This window comes from Merops nubicus, unplaced genomic scaffold (assembly GCF_000691845.1).
Source record: "Merops nubicus isolate BGI_N331 unplaced genomic scaffold, ASM69184v1 scaffold20399, whole genome shotgun sequence".
Lineage (NCBI taxonomy): Eukaryota > Metazoa > Chordata > Aves > Coraciiformes > Meropidae > Merops > Merops nubicus.
The window spans coordinates 3,255-19,280 of record NW_008633292.1 but is presented as its reverse complement, the minus strand read 5'-3'; the positions used below and the strand labels follow the sequence as shown (position 1 = coordinate 19,280).

At 51.0% G+C, this 16,026-nt stretch overlaps 2 protein-coding genes across 2 annotated transcripts; one reads left to right on the top strand and one right to left on the bottom strand.

The window, feature by feature from the left end:
* Positions 1-219: 219 nt before the first annotated feature.
* Positions 220-10,573, top strand: ARL9 (ADP-ribosylation factor-like 9; the record flags this gene model as incomplete). Its single annotated transcript, XM_008948219.1, has 8 exons — positions 220-395; positions 1,502-1,677; positions 6,365-6,487; positions 7,921-8,058; positions 8,373-8,493; positions 9,525-9,653; positions 9,927-10,102; positions 10,459-10,573. Coding segments are annotated over 8 exons (1,154 nt in total), but the record flags the coding sequence as incomplete, so codon positions are not given.
* A 2,278-nt stretch (positions 10,574-12,851) lies between these two features.
* Positions 12,852-15,508, bottom strand: HOPX (HOP homeobox). The gene is made up of 2 exons (XM_008948218.1): positions 15,365-15,508; positions 12,852-12,929 (listed from the first exon to the last, which is right to left on the bottom strand). Exons 1-2 carry the CDS (start codon positions 15,506-15,508, stop codon positions 12,852-12,854), a joined length of 222 nt encoding a protein of 73 aa, XP_008946466.1.
* Positions 15,509-16,026: the final 518 nt, after the last annotated feature.

The window sequence follows — 16,026 nt, the reverse complement described above, 5'->3', positions numbered from 1 at the left end:
AAATGGAATGATTCTCCTCCCACCCCCCCATATGCCTGCATGGGACTTGACTGGGGAAAATAAAACTATTCACAGTCTTTTATGTAGTAGGCCGAATACTTTGAGATTTTGGTAACCCTGATACCTTGGGTTTTCAGCCCAAGGCCTGCTGCATGGGCCTCTGTGAGCCGTGCTGCTTGGATTACTGGGTGACTCTCGTGCTGCTGTCTTCTCTTCCAGTCGGGGGCAGCGAATCTCTGCGTTCCTACTGGAAGATGTACCTGCCCAAAGTGCTGTTGCTCATCTACGTCGTGGACTCGGCCGATCACGCCCGACTGCCCGTGGCGAAACAGCTGCTTCATCAGCTCATCCAGAGCAACTCCACCCTGCCGGTGGTGGTTCTGGCCAACAAGCAGGTAGGAGTTCCCTGCTGTGACCTGAGCTTGGGCTGGCAGCAGCTACGCAAACAGCAGCAAAGCCTTTCAGGGGAGGCTTCGTGCCTTCAAGGAGGCCGAACCGCCGGGAGCTGGGGGTCTTTCTGGGACACCTGTTGGCCACGAAAGAAAATAATGAGGTTGAGTTTTGGATCTGCTAGATGCAGGTTCTCTGCTTGGAGATGGTGCATGAGAGCTGAGGGTGGAAATGGTGGTGGAAACTGCTGTAGAGTTGCAAAGTTTGAGAGCTGTGAGGGTTAGACTTGGGGTTAGGTTTCTGTTCTGAAGTCTGTCTAGAAGTACCACTTTACCTAGCAGCAGCCAAAAAGTGAAGCACCGTGGCTTCACTTTAGATTGTCTGGTTGGTTGCTCCTGAGGCTGCTGCTGAAGCATGAGAAGAGCAGCTCTCCTCACAAGGCAGTGCATTTTCCTAAGATCTTTGTGGAAGTGCCAGTGACTGGTGCTGTTCCTTGAATACAGCTGTGTCTGTGGCACCATCAGGCGACAGAACAGCCCAGGTTTTTTCAGCCCAGATTAGCTTTTGGGAGCCCTGTGTGCTCAGTTTGCTCTGCATGGTTGCCTCCTAAATTTCCAGTTAGGTATTTTACTAGCAGTCGTTTGTATTGCTCTTGATTGCAAGCACAGGCTTTGGCTCTGTCAAAGGCAAGTGCTGCTGCTGGTTTTCTGTGGCCTGGAGCCAGAAGAGCTGGTGGCTGAAAAGGTGCCCAGGGAATGACTCTAGCACACTGTCCTGTTCTTGTAACTCTGTGCTGGGCACCTGGGGTCTTGGACCAGCAAGACTTTTGTCTGCCTTGTACAGGGAGTCTTACATTATTATCAGAAACACTGAAATTACTAGAAGCAGAATTGTACCCATATTTCTTTGGGAAGAAATTAGATTAAGGATAAAACTTTTTTTTTTTTTTCACCCAAAGCATTTTAGGGCATTAGAGCTTGATCTTGTAGAAGATATATAAGCCCCCAGAGCTTTTGAGACCCTTCCCCTCCCTGGAGAGAGGCGGTGGCTCAAAGTGGGAATGGTGCCACCACTTTGTGACTAACAGGCTTGTTTTGTTTTTGCATATCAGGACCTCGAAGGCGCGTATTGCATCACTGACATCCACGAGGCTCTGGCACTGTCTGATATTGGGGACGAGAGGAAGTTGTTCTTGATTGGTACCCACGTGGCAGAGGAGGGCTCTGAGATCTCCTCCAGCATGAAGGATGCCAAGGAGCTGATAGCACAGTTGGTTTTGGAAGCACAGTGACAGCTCTTCTCCTACGACATGATATTTGCAGCTGAGGGGGTCAGGGCATTAGTGCGTGGTCAGTTTGCCCTGTGACAACTGAAATGTACAGGTGTCTTTCACTTGTAGGTGTGGAATTCCCCTGAAATTGATGTCTAGTTGGTAAGAAAATGTAATTCGTAGTGGTTTGAAAATGTATTTGACAAGTAGTCTATTTGTAGAGGATGCATATTTGTAGGGGAAGTTTAGTCTCTTGGATGGCAGAGCTAAGGTTTTCACCCTATTCTGTAGCTTAGATGGGCTGAGGTGGCTTCTCGCCAGATGGGAATCAAGCACGTACTTCAGCAGAATAAAGATGTATCCAGTGAATTTAACCTGGCTTGATGTCTCAGACTTCAATTGAAATATCTTTATTGCACAGGTTTTACAGAGTTCAGTGTTGTTGAGTTAAAAATAAGACCTTGCTTCTTGTTGGTGTCAGAAATTTAAAGTGCTGCGACTAATGTTTTTGACAGTGACAATTTTTGTTGCTGTATTGGAGCCTGCTTTTAAGAGAGTGACAAATTAATCTCTGGAAATTGAGTTGGTTACCACTTCTTTAGTGGATAAGAACAAGAAAATGAAAGCAGTAAGACATTAAGTGTTCCTTTGCCTACAGGGAAAAAACAAACTAGTGTAATTTAAGATAGTGACTGGGAAGCATTTGAGTTAAATTGGCACCAAAGGAAGGAGAATCCTCCATCACGCTGAGTGGCTTATTTCAATTTAGTCCAGGTTGTCGTCCAGCACGCCCTCTTACCTGTGAAAAGCCAACCCTTTTTTTGTAAGTGATTCCTGTTAGCACAGCAGCAGTTGAGGAAGAGGAGCTGACGATGAGCTTCGTCCTCCTGGTGCCCTCCAAGGAGGTGGCGGGGGAGCAGCAGGACTCGCTTTGCCAACCGCCTTTGTTGTGTGGGGGTTTTATGGGTTTTGTCCTTTGTGACAGCTGCATAAAGTGCATAAGTTTTACCCTAACCGCTGTTCTGGGTCTCATTTACCCGCGGAAGGAGGGAGTGCGGTGGGGGCAGGCCCGGGGGCCTTTCCCCGGCCCTCGGCAGAAGGGGAGGCCGCAGGGCGGGTCCCTCCGTTGCCGTGGCGACGGGGGGTTGGGGGGAGGGTATGCGCCATGGCGGCGGGCGGGTCCTACGCCGGTAGGTGTGGACTGCGGGGGGGATGTGGGTCTGTGTGTGTGTCCTGCTGGACTGAGGGAGGGCTCCCCGAAATGGCACCTGGGTTCCCCACTGCCCCGCTCTCCCCCCTTTTCCTGGTCCGCCCTTTCAAAGGTGGTGGCTTGTTTTTTTGTAGGGGTGCAGAGCCCCCGTTTATAAGAGCTGCTACCCCCGAGGCTTTTGCAGGAGGAGGGTGCTGGTGAGGGAGGGACCAGGTTCGAGGTGCTCGATCTTGCAGCCTCGGGGTTGCCTGCCCCTGTGTCCTAGTTCCGTGTAAAAAGGGGTTCAGGGCAGGACCCACACAGAACAGAACTATGTACTCGCCTCTCCCCCACCCCCTCGAGAGAGAGAGAGACACTTTGGGAAAAAAAATGAAGTATATTGTTCAACAAGGAACAGAAAACGAAAAAGGGAGGTAAGGAAAAATAATATATATAAAGATCAGGGGAATAATACAAAAGATAAAATATACAAAACCCTCAGAAATGGTTCCAGGGTCCCACGGAGTGAAAGGAGAACTTTCCTCTCCGAGCTCCAAGGCAGGAGTGAAACAAAAAACCACTCCCTGCCTCTTATCAGAGTGTGTGTGGGAAGGGGAGGGAATACAATGGTTCACCCCCACCCGGGGTCCTCCCAGTTGCTGGAAGGTCATGCCCCCATTCCAAGCCTCAAACCACAACACCCTCCTGGTGAGGAGCAAAACTGGACAAGGAACTGCAGAGCAGCTGTGTCCTAAGGAGATGCCCCAGCTTCATCTGCCTCGTGATTATCTGACACTGAAGAGCAGGCAGCCCAGGCTGCAGGTGTCACCAAGCTTTGAAATTCACCTTTCTTGTCTTTGCAGTTTCTTGCCAGTTGTCTGCACACTCTCGCTGCAGGTAAGAGACCCTCCCAGCCCTGGTCTCCCCTCCTCCTCCTCTCTGGGGGAGGATGCCATCTCAGATTTATGCTGTATCGGATGACTCTGTGATAAACACGCAGAGGAAATGATGCCTGATTTTGTAACCTTCCCCCTGCTTTCCATGGCCGTGTCTGACAGTCTTGTCCCTTCAAAATGGAAGCTGTGACCCTTTGCTTTACAAGGGATTCATCTCAAGGGGAGCTGATCCTCCTTAAGCAGTGAGTCTGTGAGCTCAGGTAGTGGTGGGGAGGTGTTTCCTGTGTCTGGCTGTTAGCAAGGTCTCCAAACCATGAATGGGACCAAGCAGCAAAGGCTCCCCTTTGTTGTACCCTTACCAATGAGGCAGCTTAACTCCTTCAAGTTACAGAGTTGATGCAGGTGCATCCTGTGTGAGGATGCCCTTCTGTCTGTAGCTTTTGCCATGATAAGAGAATAAGAAGTAATCTATTTTTGTAATTGGAAAGAAATAACCAATTGTCGTTTTTGTTGAGGAACCTGGTTCAGATGTACAGTGACTCGTGCCTTGGCTGGATCATGATGGAAGCTTTGCACAGCTGTGTCCAAGCCCTCAGTGTGGGGCAATAGGGCCACATGTGCTTTGTGCTAGGTTTGGCTATGTCTGTGTGTTGGATCTGTGCCAGCAGTGGAGAAAAAGCAACTCGCCTGCCTGCAGGGAGAGGGTGCCAGCTCTTCGTGCAGCCAGGCTTTGGGGGTGACGACCTTCCTGTGGTAGTCCTTCACCCTCTCACACCTTTGCAAGGAAAAGTCTCTGTGGAACTGCTTGGGAATGAACAGCTGGAACTGGTTTTGGCTCCCAAAATGACTTCCTGAGTGTGCCCTGTCTTGAACTAGCAGCAGGGGGCCAAAGTCCCACAGTCTCCTCTGTGGGATCTCAGTGGTAGCCAGTTGTGCAGTGCTGTGACCAGGAGATAAAGCAGCAGGCCTCTCACAGGGAGGCACGTGTAGAGGAGGCTCTCCTACAGCAGCTTGCCATTGCAAGGGTCTCTGTGGTGGTGAGCTCTCTGGCGAGGGCATACTGGGGCTTGGCATCTCCCTGGAGGTATCGCCAACGCATCAGAGAAACCACAGGTGTGTCCCCCAAGCACAGGCCGTTTTCTGTCAGCAAACATCTCTGTTGGTGTCCATGTGCCTCTCTAGGGCTGTGCTGTCTCCATGCTGCCTTTTGGCAAGCCACAAGAGTATTAGGAACAGGTGTTTCTGGTCTCCTGTAGAAAATATCATCCCACTCTCCCTGCCGTGTCCCAAAGGGACCCTGCAGTGAGGGCAGAACTGCAAAATCATGTCTCTGCAATCCAAGGGATAGCACAAAAATCCACGGGCTGGTGATTTTGGCAGATAAAATGGATGGAAAGTCACTTAGATCTCTTAAACACACTCTGACAAGGGTTGCCTTGCAAAGCCACGTGGCTTCAAGAATGTGTTATGGCTTTGTGTACAGCAGCAGCTTCTTTATGCTTTGTTGGTGTACCTCTGTGTTCAATGGCACATTTGTCCTTTTCTGTAATGTTGACAGGATACAAGAACTTGCAGAACCCAAGAAAGCAGCTTGCACACATGATCCCAGGTAAGGAGGTGCCCAGACAGCCCTTGCTCAAGGGCTGGGGACTGATGTGACCTCAGCCAGTGCAGACCCTTTGCCTTTGTTTTGCTACTGCTTTCCTTTCAAGAGCAGGAGTGGCTCCAGAAAAACAGATTGAGATGTTTGGTGCATTAGGGGCTCTCTTCAATTCTTTTCTTTCTTGTTTTCAATTAAAAAACTGGGCTTCACCTGAGTCTTGCCTTTGCTGTTCCATCTGAGCTGCCCCACTGAGATGTTGTAGGGTAGGATGATGCTGTGGCGCAAAGAGGCCGGGTCTCCTCGGAGCCACAGGCTGCTGTATCCTGAAGGACACAGTCCAACTTTAGGAGCAGAGCTGCTGTCTCCATGGGGTCAAGCTATGGCTTGACAATCCAGGGCAAGAGTCTTTTGATAATGTCTCTTCTCCACTGTCTGGATATGGGTGTCACTGTGCTTGAAAAAGGCTTGGCAGAGCCATCACCCTGCTGTTCTCTGTCCCGAGTACCCTGGCACCATCTCCCACCATGGCCTCTCTCTCAGTGGGAAATGAGCATCTCCAGATTCGCCCTAGGGACAGGAGAGGAACCACTAATATGGTGCAAAACCTCACCCACTTTCCATGGCACACCCTGACCGTAACATTATTATTATTTTTACTGTCATACCTGTGGTATAGTTAGGTGGTAGTGGTGAGGCAAGAAAAATGCAATCATGAAACTCCTCCAGGGGTTTCATAGATGTAATGAGACTTTCTGCATATCCACTGGTAACTGTAAAACAGGACTCATCACTTGAAGGCTCTTTTCTTTTTCAACTGACAACAACCACCTAGACAATGTTAGGAAATTCAGTGCTGGAGAAGGTGAGCGCTCAGGGGACAGCAGCAGCACTTTACAGCTGTGGTTGGCCATAGGGACCGTGTGTGTCCCTTCCTAGGAAGCCAAGGATTACCCCAGCAAGCACTTTTCACACTTGTGCACGTTTCTGAAGTTCCACACCCTTGCTGTTCTTGCTAGGTTTGTGTGGGGAAACCAAGAGACCATCAGGACCCTCTCACGAAGTGCTCTGACAGCTCAACTGTCCCCAAGAACTGCGGCACTGGCCAGGCCCAAGCGAGATTTTGGCAAGCACCACTGCAGGTCAGTGATGTGGCAGCACATCCTGGGGAAGGAGGCAAATCAGGAGGTGCTCTCTAATCAGAGGGGTATGCTGGCTCCCAGGGGAAGGGGAGAGGCCATCTGATCTCCTGCCACCACTGCCTCTCAGGGAGCTCCATGCTACTGAGATCCACCAGGCTCTACTTGGTGCTTGGAACAGGGGCTGTTTGTAGCAGGGAAGAAAGTGCTATGGGAGCATAGTCACTGAATGCTTGACTTACAAAAAGAGGAGGAACTCATGGGTAGTAAGTTTTGATGCCCTTTTATTTCCTTATACCTTCCTGGCTGTGGGAAGGGCTTCTGCAACGAGTGATTGTTGGTGGTCTGATCAGAGCTCTGGCTTTGGATCAGCTGCCGTAGGAGCTAACCTTGATCTCAGTCTCCAAGCACATGGCAACATTCTTCCTCTGCTCTAACAAAAACCCCTGATCAACAGCTTTGCTTCAGCTTGGAAGCAGAGACCTAAAATCCTGGGGGTAAAGGCTGGGGAGTGGTATGAACAGAGAAATCTTGCAGCACCCTGCTGGCTGGAAAGAATCCAGGTCTCTTGCCTTGAGATATACCTCTGCTGTCACTGCATGGTGAAAAAGTAGTGCCATGTTTGTAAATAGGAGTGAAAAAAGATGGAAAAAATGTCAACTTCCTAGGCACTGGGTGATGGCACTACGTTACTTGAAGCAGCTCATCTGTAGTTCTGTTGGAGGGGATGGAGCTCTTTGGGAGATGGGATGGTGGGTGATAGTCTGTGAGAAGTCATAGCAAGGAGAATGGGGATGAAATAAAGTTGTACTCCTGGCTTTCCTCTGCCTGGAGGGCACACGTCAAGACGCACGTCTGTAGTTTGCTCTCCTCTGCCACTGTCATCAGTTCTGGGGCTCTCACCTTCCTGAGAGCTTCTGCCTCTGACTAATGATGTCTGTCTGACAGCCCTTCCTGTCCTTCTGCTCACGTGTGCTCACCTCTTCCCTGGTGAGGACAGGTATCTTCCAACAGCTGTGACTGATGGAAAGCTGGATGAGTGTATAGCAGGCAAGCCTGGGGAGATCTTAAGATGAAAGGAGCTACAAGAGCACAAGAAGCTGTTAAGCCATTGAAACAAAGAGGTTTCTGAATTGGCAGAGCTGAACAACAGAGATACTGTCAAGTTTTTGTTGGGGAGTGGCTTCCTGAAATGATCCAGGGAAAGGCCTAAACTTTGGCAGCAGTGCACTGAGGGTGCTTAAAAGAGGACTCTGCAGAGGCAAACATTTACCCAAGCGTAAGTGCCCATTTGTTCGTGGCTTTTCTGTGTGCACTGGTGCCAACTTTTGTACGTGCAGCAGGCACGGATGTTTAACCAGACCTAGGATACTGTCTGCCAGGATCATGTTCTCTGTCAGTTGTATTTTACTAACTCTTCTGTGCTGCTCCTCCAGACCTCTCTTCTTATACAGCTGTGGGCGGGAATCGACGATTTGGGAGCGTCCCCCACTAGTGGATTTCTACCTCCCTTCAGATCGGCTGCTGAAGTTGTCTGAACCTAAAAAATGCCAGGCTGCTTACCTGCAGCAAAGGTGAGAGGCTGAAAAAACTGTTAGGGTGCTATAGGTAGACCCTTGGGTGTTGTAGCATCGGTGCAGCTTCAGAGTAATAAATGTGGGAGCAGAGGATGGGGATCACAGAGGGCAAAATGCACAGCAGGACTCTGCTGAGAGTAGGACCTCTGGATTCTCTCATGGGATGAGTAGATTCTACACTGGAAATGGCCACAAGACAAAGCTGCCTTCTCCTGCAGCAAACCTGAGGCTGAAACATCCCAGCTGCAGCCTGGTTTAACCAGTGTGGGGGAACACCTGTGAGTGGCAGTGCCATGACTCTTTGCTTCCAGACCTCACCAGTCCCCTCAGTGGCCTGTCTCACCAGCTGCACAGAGGTATAAGGCCTCCCCGTGGATCCTGGAGCTTGCCCGGCCGAAGGTGCTGCACCCAGAGTTCCTGATGGCCAGAGAGGTGAGGAGGTGTTCAAGTGAGATTTGGAGGGGACAGTGATGCAGCAAAACATCCTGGGTCCTGCCCCTGGATGTGCCCAGCGCGTGCTGTGGAGGGGAGAAGCTCTGTGGTTCTGCTGGGGTTTGTGATACTGAGAGAAACAGAAGCCTTTTGGAGTGACACGCTGTCTTTTTTAGAGATGGAAAACAGCCAGGCTGGAGCAGCCTAGAATAGCAGGAGAGCCAAGGGAGGCATCTGGGCTGATAAAGCAGCCTGGGAAAGTGGAGAAACCTGATGGGAATGGCCTGTTTAGCTCCTAGGGAGTACAGTCATGTTTGTGGTTGGGCAGCTGTGCTCCTATCTGTGTATACAGGGGGCATGAGCCTGCAAACACGATGTATATTTTAACAGAAGCCTAATTTAGATGCATATTTATGAATTGACTCCTTTTAGGCGGGTCGTTGCTTTGGCAGGGGTGAAAGGGCTTGGGGCATTTCCATGGCAAAGGCTAGGTTGTCTGGCTGTGGTCTCTGGACTGGGAATTAAGGGAGGCTCTGCTGGAGCTGGCCTTGGCATCAGTAACCCTGTGAAAAAACAGGAAGAAATCCCATGCTGGAGCAGTAATCACTTTGGCTGTAGGAATGCAGTTTACTGCACCAGCACTTTTACCCTGAAATCTGAGCGTTTCTCTCCAGTGGGGAAATGATTTGATTCAGCCAGGAAAATGAATATGGAAAAAATTACTCTGGAAGAGATTTCTCTGCACTTTTACCTGGCTGCATGGGCTCTCATTACAGGCATTCCTCTCCTGGCGATGAGTGGGTAACAGCTGGGGGAAAAAAAAGATAAAACTGCCTAAAATGTATCACAGTAGCACCACAATTACTTTATAGGTGAAAGAAAAAATAATGGGTGCTGGGAAAGTAAGAGTGTTCCTTCTTGTGACCGAGTCTGCAGGGGAAGGGTGGTGGGTGCTCGTCCTTTTGGAGGGGGCTGCTGTGGACAAGCTCCGTGCCTGCACATGCCTCCCCCATTCTGTGCTGGTGTTGCAGGTGCCAGCACCAGTTACAAACGTGGCCTTGGCCAGAGCATCCTCACGGTTAGAGCACCTTGCAGAGCCCCGGGTGAGGAAGGTGACCTGCTGCTATGAGCACAGCTCTCCCGAATCCGTCATTCGTCCGGTGAGGCAGCACCCCCTGGGACCACACGTGGCAGGGGTGCTGGGCAGAGGGGAGGGCACTGGGACCCTGGCTTTCTTTGTGGTGGGTTGTGGGACTGGCCAGGCAGTGGTTTCTCCTTCCACAGCTTATCTGGTGCCAGATAGAGCTGTGGAGAAGATCGTGTCCCATCCACGTGTTGTCAGAGGCTGTGAACCTGGGTACGCCGAGTGGCAGGCCCGTCACCCTTGAATGCCAGGAGCACTTCCAAGGACCTTCTTCCCCATCCTTCCACAGGTTTCCAAGTCGGCTCAGAAGGCAATTGTGAGCCCTCGGACCCTGGAGCTGGCTAGGGCAAAAAGTCTGCATCCTGGCTACGTGCCCCTGCGGGGTGCCAAGTGGCCAGTGACAAAGGCCGCAAAGCACGCGGTGGCCACGACAAGGCTCAGGGAACTGGCCCAGCCTTGCAAGAGGTAGGTGCTGCTTCCCTGCCATGGGGAAACAATCAGCTGCCAGCCTATTTCGTGTGGGCCGTGGCACCTTGCTGATCTGGGTTTGGCCAGTGTGATTAAGCCCCTGCTCTTCCACTTCCAAAATGCATGGATTGGATACAGCTGGATGTGCCAGTGCTGTGGGGATGGCAGCTTCAGTGAGAGGTGGGCATCCCTTCTCACTAGCATCGTGGGCACAGCAGTGGAGGCATGACTGCGTTTGTCCTCCCTTGACAGGGAAGAGCAGGGCTCAGGTGGGGGTGTGTCAGCTGGCGGGCAGCTTGGAGAGCTGGTCCTGCTGCAGTCAGAAGTGACCAGCCCTGTCCTCCCTCCCCCAGGCCTCCGATGAGCTCGGTTCAGTTCAATGCAGACGCGTTCACGGTGAAGGAGGCTGCTAAGAAGGCAGCTTGCTCTGCTCGCATCCAAGAGCTGGCTCGTCCCATCAGGCGCTGAGCTCCCTCAGAAACAACCTGCTGCCCCCACCACCCCTTGGAACACCACCCTTTTGGGGCTGGAAAACCTACCTGGACACGGCGCAGAGGCAGCACCCAGCAGGAACACTTTCTTATGAGGAGCCACTTCTACTGGGCTCCTCCTACTGTGGAGTTAAATAAAATGATCTTTCCTTAAGAACAAAATAGTCACCAGGGGAAATGAGCAGATCTTGACCTAATGTGGGAAGCCTCTCTCCATATGACAGGTTGTGTCCTGTGGACTTTATCACTCTTATTTTTTTTCTGTAATAGTTGGTAATGAAAGGAAGGAGTGAAACAACTGCTGGGTGAAGCCTCCACAGACACTGTTCCTTCACATAAAGAAGTGTGGCAAACCAAAGCCAACAGCACGCAGCAGGTTGATGCAACGTGTCTCCTGACCTTGGGTTTCACAATGTTTTGCTAAAGTTGGAAATCTTCTTAGGGACATAGTTTTTATGCTTGTGACAGAAGTCCAAACACAAAAAGTTGCAAAATTCCAGACCCAAGGCTGATTTGATATGGTGCAAAGGTTTAGTGCAGACTTTTGGAATGCTGGGGTGGCGTGTGTGTTGAGTTGGCTTGGATTTTGGGGCCTGTTTTCTGAAATGTCTGGAGGATGGGCAGATCCGGTCTTTTGCTTTGCATGCATTTTGATACAAGTTACACTAAGTGGGTTAAATCTGTGTGGTTCAGATACTCAGTTGTGTGACCCTGGGCAAAATAACGGAACTCCGCATTGGGATTTTTGGAGCCTAACTCCAAACAGCAGAATTTCCCTCAGTGTAAGGGAGAAGGCACATTGCAAAGGTGAAGAAGAAAACAGATATTGGTGCCTGACTGCAGAACAAACTCTGAGCTGCAGTCTGCTCTGAGGGTGAGTCAGTTTGGTGGCTCGATTGCAGGGGAACAACACAGCCTGGGTGGAACATGACACAGGGAGGTTGCTTTTATCTCTTTCCTGTGGGTTTGGTGTGATTCACATTGTCAGCCCAACCGCTGGTGATGGGATGGAGATACTGAGGCAAGAGAGGTGCTCTCCAGCAAGGGACAAAGCAGTAAATGAAAGCACGCAGAAGTTTCAATGCCTGTGTGTCCTAATCTCCCCTGTGTTAAGCTGACTCTCCTTCCAAAGCAGCAGAAGCAGGTGACCACAAAGCAGAAGAGGATTAATTGGAGGATCCACTAATTGATTCAATAATCCTCTAAGCAGAGGATTTTGGAACCCTTTTGAACAAGGTAAGGTCACTTGGGAGTGGTGCTGGTTATTTTTCAGCCCATGCGTTGTCCTGTACCAGGATGGATGAGGATTTGGGCTTTGTGCAAGAGCCCCAGTTCAACTTCAAGCTTGAGAATGGCCAGAAGGAGGCTGGGATCTTCCCCTCCCTTCGTGGGGGAACCTCAAAATCACCAGCCTCTGCCACCGTGGGGTGTGCATAAGGCTGTGTGGGCTGCCGTGGATGGACCCATGGGTGCCCTAGAAGAGGGGGTTGCCCATGTCTGTGGGTGGGCTATCCCTGTGGCAAGAGGGAAACCCCCCAGTGCCCACTGAGGCTGCCTTGGAGAAGTGTTGCCCTCCCAGAGGAAGGAGTCTGCTTCCTACTGTTGGGGCAGGGAGCACAACCAAGAGACATAACACAGCCGCTTTCCTCAAAAAAAATCAGTTTTTTATTAATACATTGGCAAAATAAAAAAACATTTTTTTCCTTTTGATGACCTTTAACAGAAATGTGAGAAATGCATTCAAGGGGGGCTTGGCTTGGTCTGATTATGGTCTAGGCACTTGGTTTGCCAATATGCAGAGCTGACTCTGGCATCTTGAGCTAAGACCGCCTGAACAACACATCTGGTTTTCCAAGTGCCCTCCTCTCTGGATGATTTGTGTATTAAAGCTAGCACACACATGATGTGCTTCTGGAGATCCTAAAGAAAATAAATCTTTTTTCCCCCCTTCTACGTTTGAATCTTCCATGGCAGCTTTCCTGCAAACCTGAGACAAGGGCATGAGATTGCCTTGCCCTGTGCAGCCTCTGGGGATGGGAATCACTAGGCAGATTATGCAGCCGTTAGAAGCTGTATACACACACATATATATAATATTTTTTCCTGGTTATGTACACTTTAAATAAAACTTATGTTAAATAGCAGGGCATTACTTGGTATCTCAAAACCTATTGCAACAGAAGAAGCCCAAAGAAACCCACTCTGAAGGACTTCACCACCGTGTACAGCAGGCGTGGGGGCCGGGGCAGCATCCTCTAGTCCCTGACAGAGCCACTTTCTGAGGGCAGCCCTTCAGACTTCCTCCACTCTGCCAGGCGCTGCTTGAACCACTTCTGGAGGAAAAAAGAAGAAAACAACAGAGGCTTGAGTGCACCGGGCTGAGCAAACCCTCTGAGGAACCTCACTGAAGGTGCAAATGCGGTCAGCCCGTGGGACCAGGCGAGGGAAACTCAGGGTACGGCTATCTCACAGCAAGGACTGCTGCTGTCCCCAGGCAGCAGGAGAGCTGCTCCTGCCCGAATGGTCTTGTTATTTATGTGTCCACCTCTTTCAAACTCAGTCCTCTTGCTCGCTTCGGACCTTGACAGCATGGGTGAGTCCTCATTTTCTTGCTGGGAGTTCAGATTTTTCTTGCAGAGTAAGAGATTGGCTAAGAAGTTGTCGGATGGCATCTGTTTAAATGGCTGGTGCACTGAGCCTGTCATTGCAGGTCCAAAAATGTGGGGACTCAAAAATCAACCTGCTTCAGAAAAGATGAGAGGGACAACACGGTGGCTCTCAACAAATTTAAGAACAAATAGATTTAAAAAATGGATTAAAAACGAGTACCTAGTCTCCAAGCAATATGCCTGGCTCTGTTATTCTGTAGTAATTTAGCATCTCTAAGCCAACTCCCAGAGCTGTGGGTGCCACTTCAGTGCCACAATTTCAAACGTTAGATAAAATGCAGCTCTTTGAAGCCACTCTACCTTGGTGAGGAGAGAGCTCGTGTGCCGGAAGCACAGCTCAGCCTTTTGTTTGGGAACGTGCCTGCGAGTGGCTTTGTTGCTGCTCATTTTGTTGCTATATTTGCTCATGGCTATTTTTGAAGCTATTGTGGTCCGTAATGATACAACCACAGTGCTCTTTGCAAGTGTTCCTTGCACTAGCACTGCCTTGGACCACATCCAGTCAGATGATTGCCTGACTAGCCTCCTCCCAAAAATTTCACTTCCTGTCTTCAACTGTCATCTCCTGTTGACTCAGTAGGTCTCTGCATCTCATTTCTACTAAATTTTTTATTACAGTGGCTGCTATATCTAGCTGTTAAAGCACTCTAGATGTCAGGAGCAATAATTCTTTGTTGTCCTATGCAATGCAGGCACTTTGCAGCTCACCATCCCAGTCTCAATGCTAACATGACCTTCACCTCCAGATCTTTAGGAGCACCCTGGATTTGTGAGAAAGATGGCCCAGCCCATAAGACTGGGCATATATGGCTTGTGTTTACAACCTGCTTTAGGGGAAAAAAAAAAGAAGGAGCAGTGCCATTTCTAAGGAAGAAGAAGTACTTCAAGGATACTGCCTCAAACAAGCAGTGGTACTTGTTTGTCACCAAAGCACAGTAGAGGAGTGGTCTCCTTTTCCACTCCAGACAAGGACTAGCAGTGCAATGGATGTTACACGAGCATCCTTCCCTGGGCCAGGCTAAATGCTGGCATTGGCTGCTTGGATCTCATACTCCTTTGGCTCTAGCAGGGAGTGCAAGGCTTAGCAGCTCTGCAAAATGCTGCTAACTTTTCAGAGAGCTGGATTTCTTTACCCATCAATGCTGCTATGGGTCGAGTAGCTTACACAACACGTGCATCAGCAGTGGCTGCACTGCAACCTGAGGGAACTGGGAAGGAGCCGTTTGCTTCTGAAGCCCAGGCTGGCCTGCAGGTAGCCAGATGGAGCACAGGGCTCAGTAGAAGTCACTTACAGAGGCAGCCCGTCCTCCCTATGGAGGGACATTTGGAGGCCTCTGTGTCTCCTGGAGAGGCTGACAGCCTTGCCTGACATCTGGGCTTGGGGATGCTGAAGTAGCTAATTGCAGTGAGGGGGAGAATGCACAGCCTGAGCACATCCCACAGCACATCCTGCAGGAGTTGCATCTGTCCTGTATCTGGTTTAAAAGGACTGCAGTTTCTTAGCTAGTCATGGTTTGGGCACCTGAGACTATCAGAAATGAGTGGGAAGGAAAGGACAGCATGCCCAGGTTGTACATTCAGGGCACCACAGCCAGCCAGTGACCCGGGGACAGGGCAGGCAGGAGATGCCTTGGGCTTTGTCCTCGTTCTGGCTGTGGGAAGTACCAGCCTGACCTCCAAGCCCAGGCTGAGAATGGGACTCCTGGGCAGGGGGTGCAAGGATCCCAGTGGGGCACAGGGCTGCTGTGCAGAAGGCTGTGGCTGTGGGATGAAGGGGCTGATTACAAGGGAAGGGGCTTTGGGGCGACTGTGGGGTGCAGGGAGTGTGTGGGGTACCTGGAGGTGTGGTGATGCAGAAGAGTTCTGTGGGTGCAGTAAAGAGCATGCAGTGTGCAGAGTGGTGCAGGGAGCAATGTGTGGGGCACAGAGGGGTGAAGGGGTGCAGTAGGGAGCACGTGGGGAACAGAAGGGTGCAGGGATAGTGTGATAGACAGCCGGGGACAGGACAGACAGGAGATGCATGGGGAGTGTGTTGGGCACAGAGGGGTGCAGGGAGGACAAGGCTGGTGCCAGGGTGGGGACAAGAGGCACACACTCACCAGGGTCTGCTCCTCCGAGAGCCCGGTCTCAGCCGCAATGAGGCACAGCGTGGTGGGGTCAGGATGCTTGTTCACCTTGCAGAAATTGTACTCCAGGATCTCTAGCTGCTCCTCGGTGGGAGTCACCGGCTTCTCCGTGGCCATCTCCTCCTGGGGCAGGGCTATAGAGCCAGGCACTGCATAGAGAGGCCGGTGTCATTGCCAGAGCTGGGAGTGGCTAGTGGGGCCACACTTGCTGAGCCCCCCCATTTGCTACCCCTTTTCCCACCAGCTCCACCCTCCCCAGCAGCCCTTGAGCCGAGGCAGGGGACAATTCCCTTCCCAAAGACACGCCGGGGAGCTCAGCCAGGAGCCCGGGCACCCCCAGCAACTCCTGCCTCAGTTTCTCCACTGTGGCAACCGGGTGCCGACGGCGGCCAGCTGGGCTGCCTCACCATCCTGTGCTGGCAGGAAACTGCTGCCCCTCCTCTGCTCAGCACTCCTCTGGAGCTGTATTTATAGCCCGTGTGACTGCTGGGGGGACGAGTCCTGTTCACAGCCTTATTTGGGCCTGGGCGTCACTTGGCAGGGGTGTCGCAGCAACGGCCTTGTGGAGGAGGTTAACTTAAAGGCATTAATTATAAGTAATTATTTATCCTCTGGGTAAGAGGGCAGTATCTTGC

Bases quoted from the DNA above. Each gene is read 5' to 3' on its own strand.
- HOPX (XM_008948218.1), bottom strand. From the start codon at position 15,508: ATGGCCACGGAGAAGCCGGTGACTCCCACCGAGGAGCAGCTAGAGATC. The intron at 12,930-15,364 runs GTGAGTGTGTGC...TTTTTCCTCCAG, and splicing joins TCTCGGAGGAGCAGACCCTG to AAGTGGTTCAAGCAGCGCCT.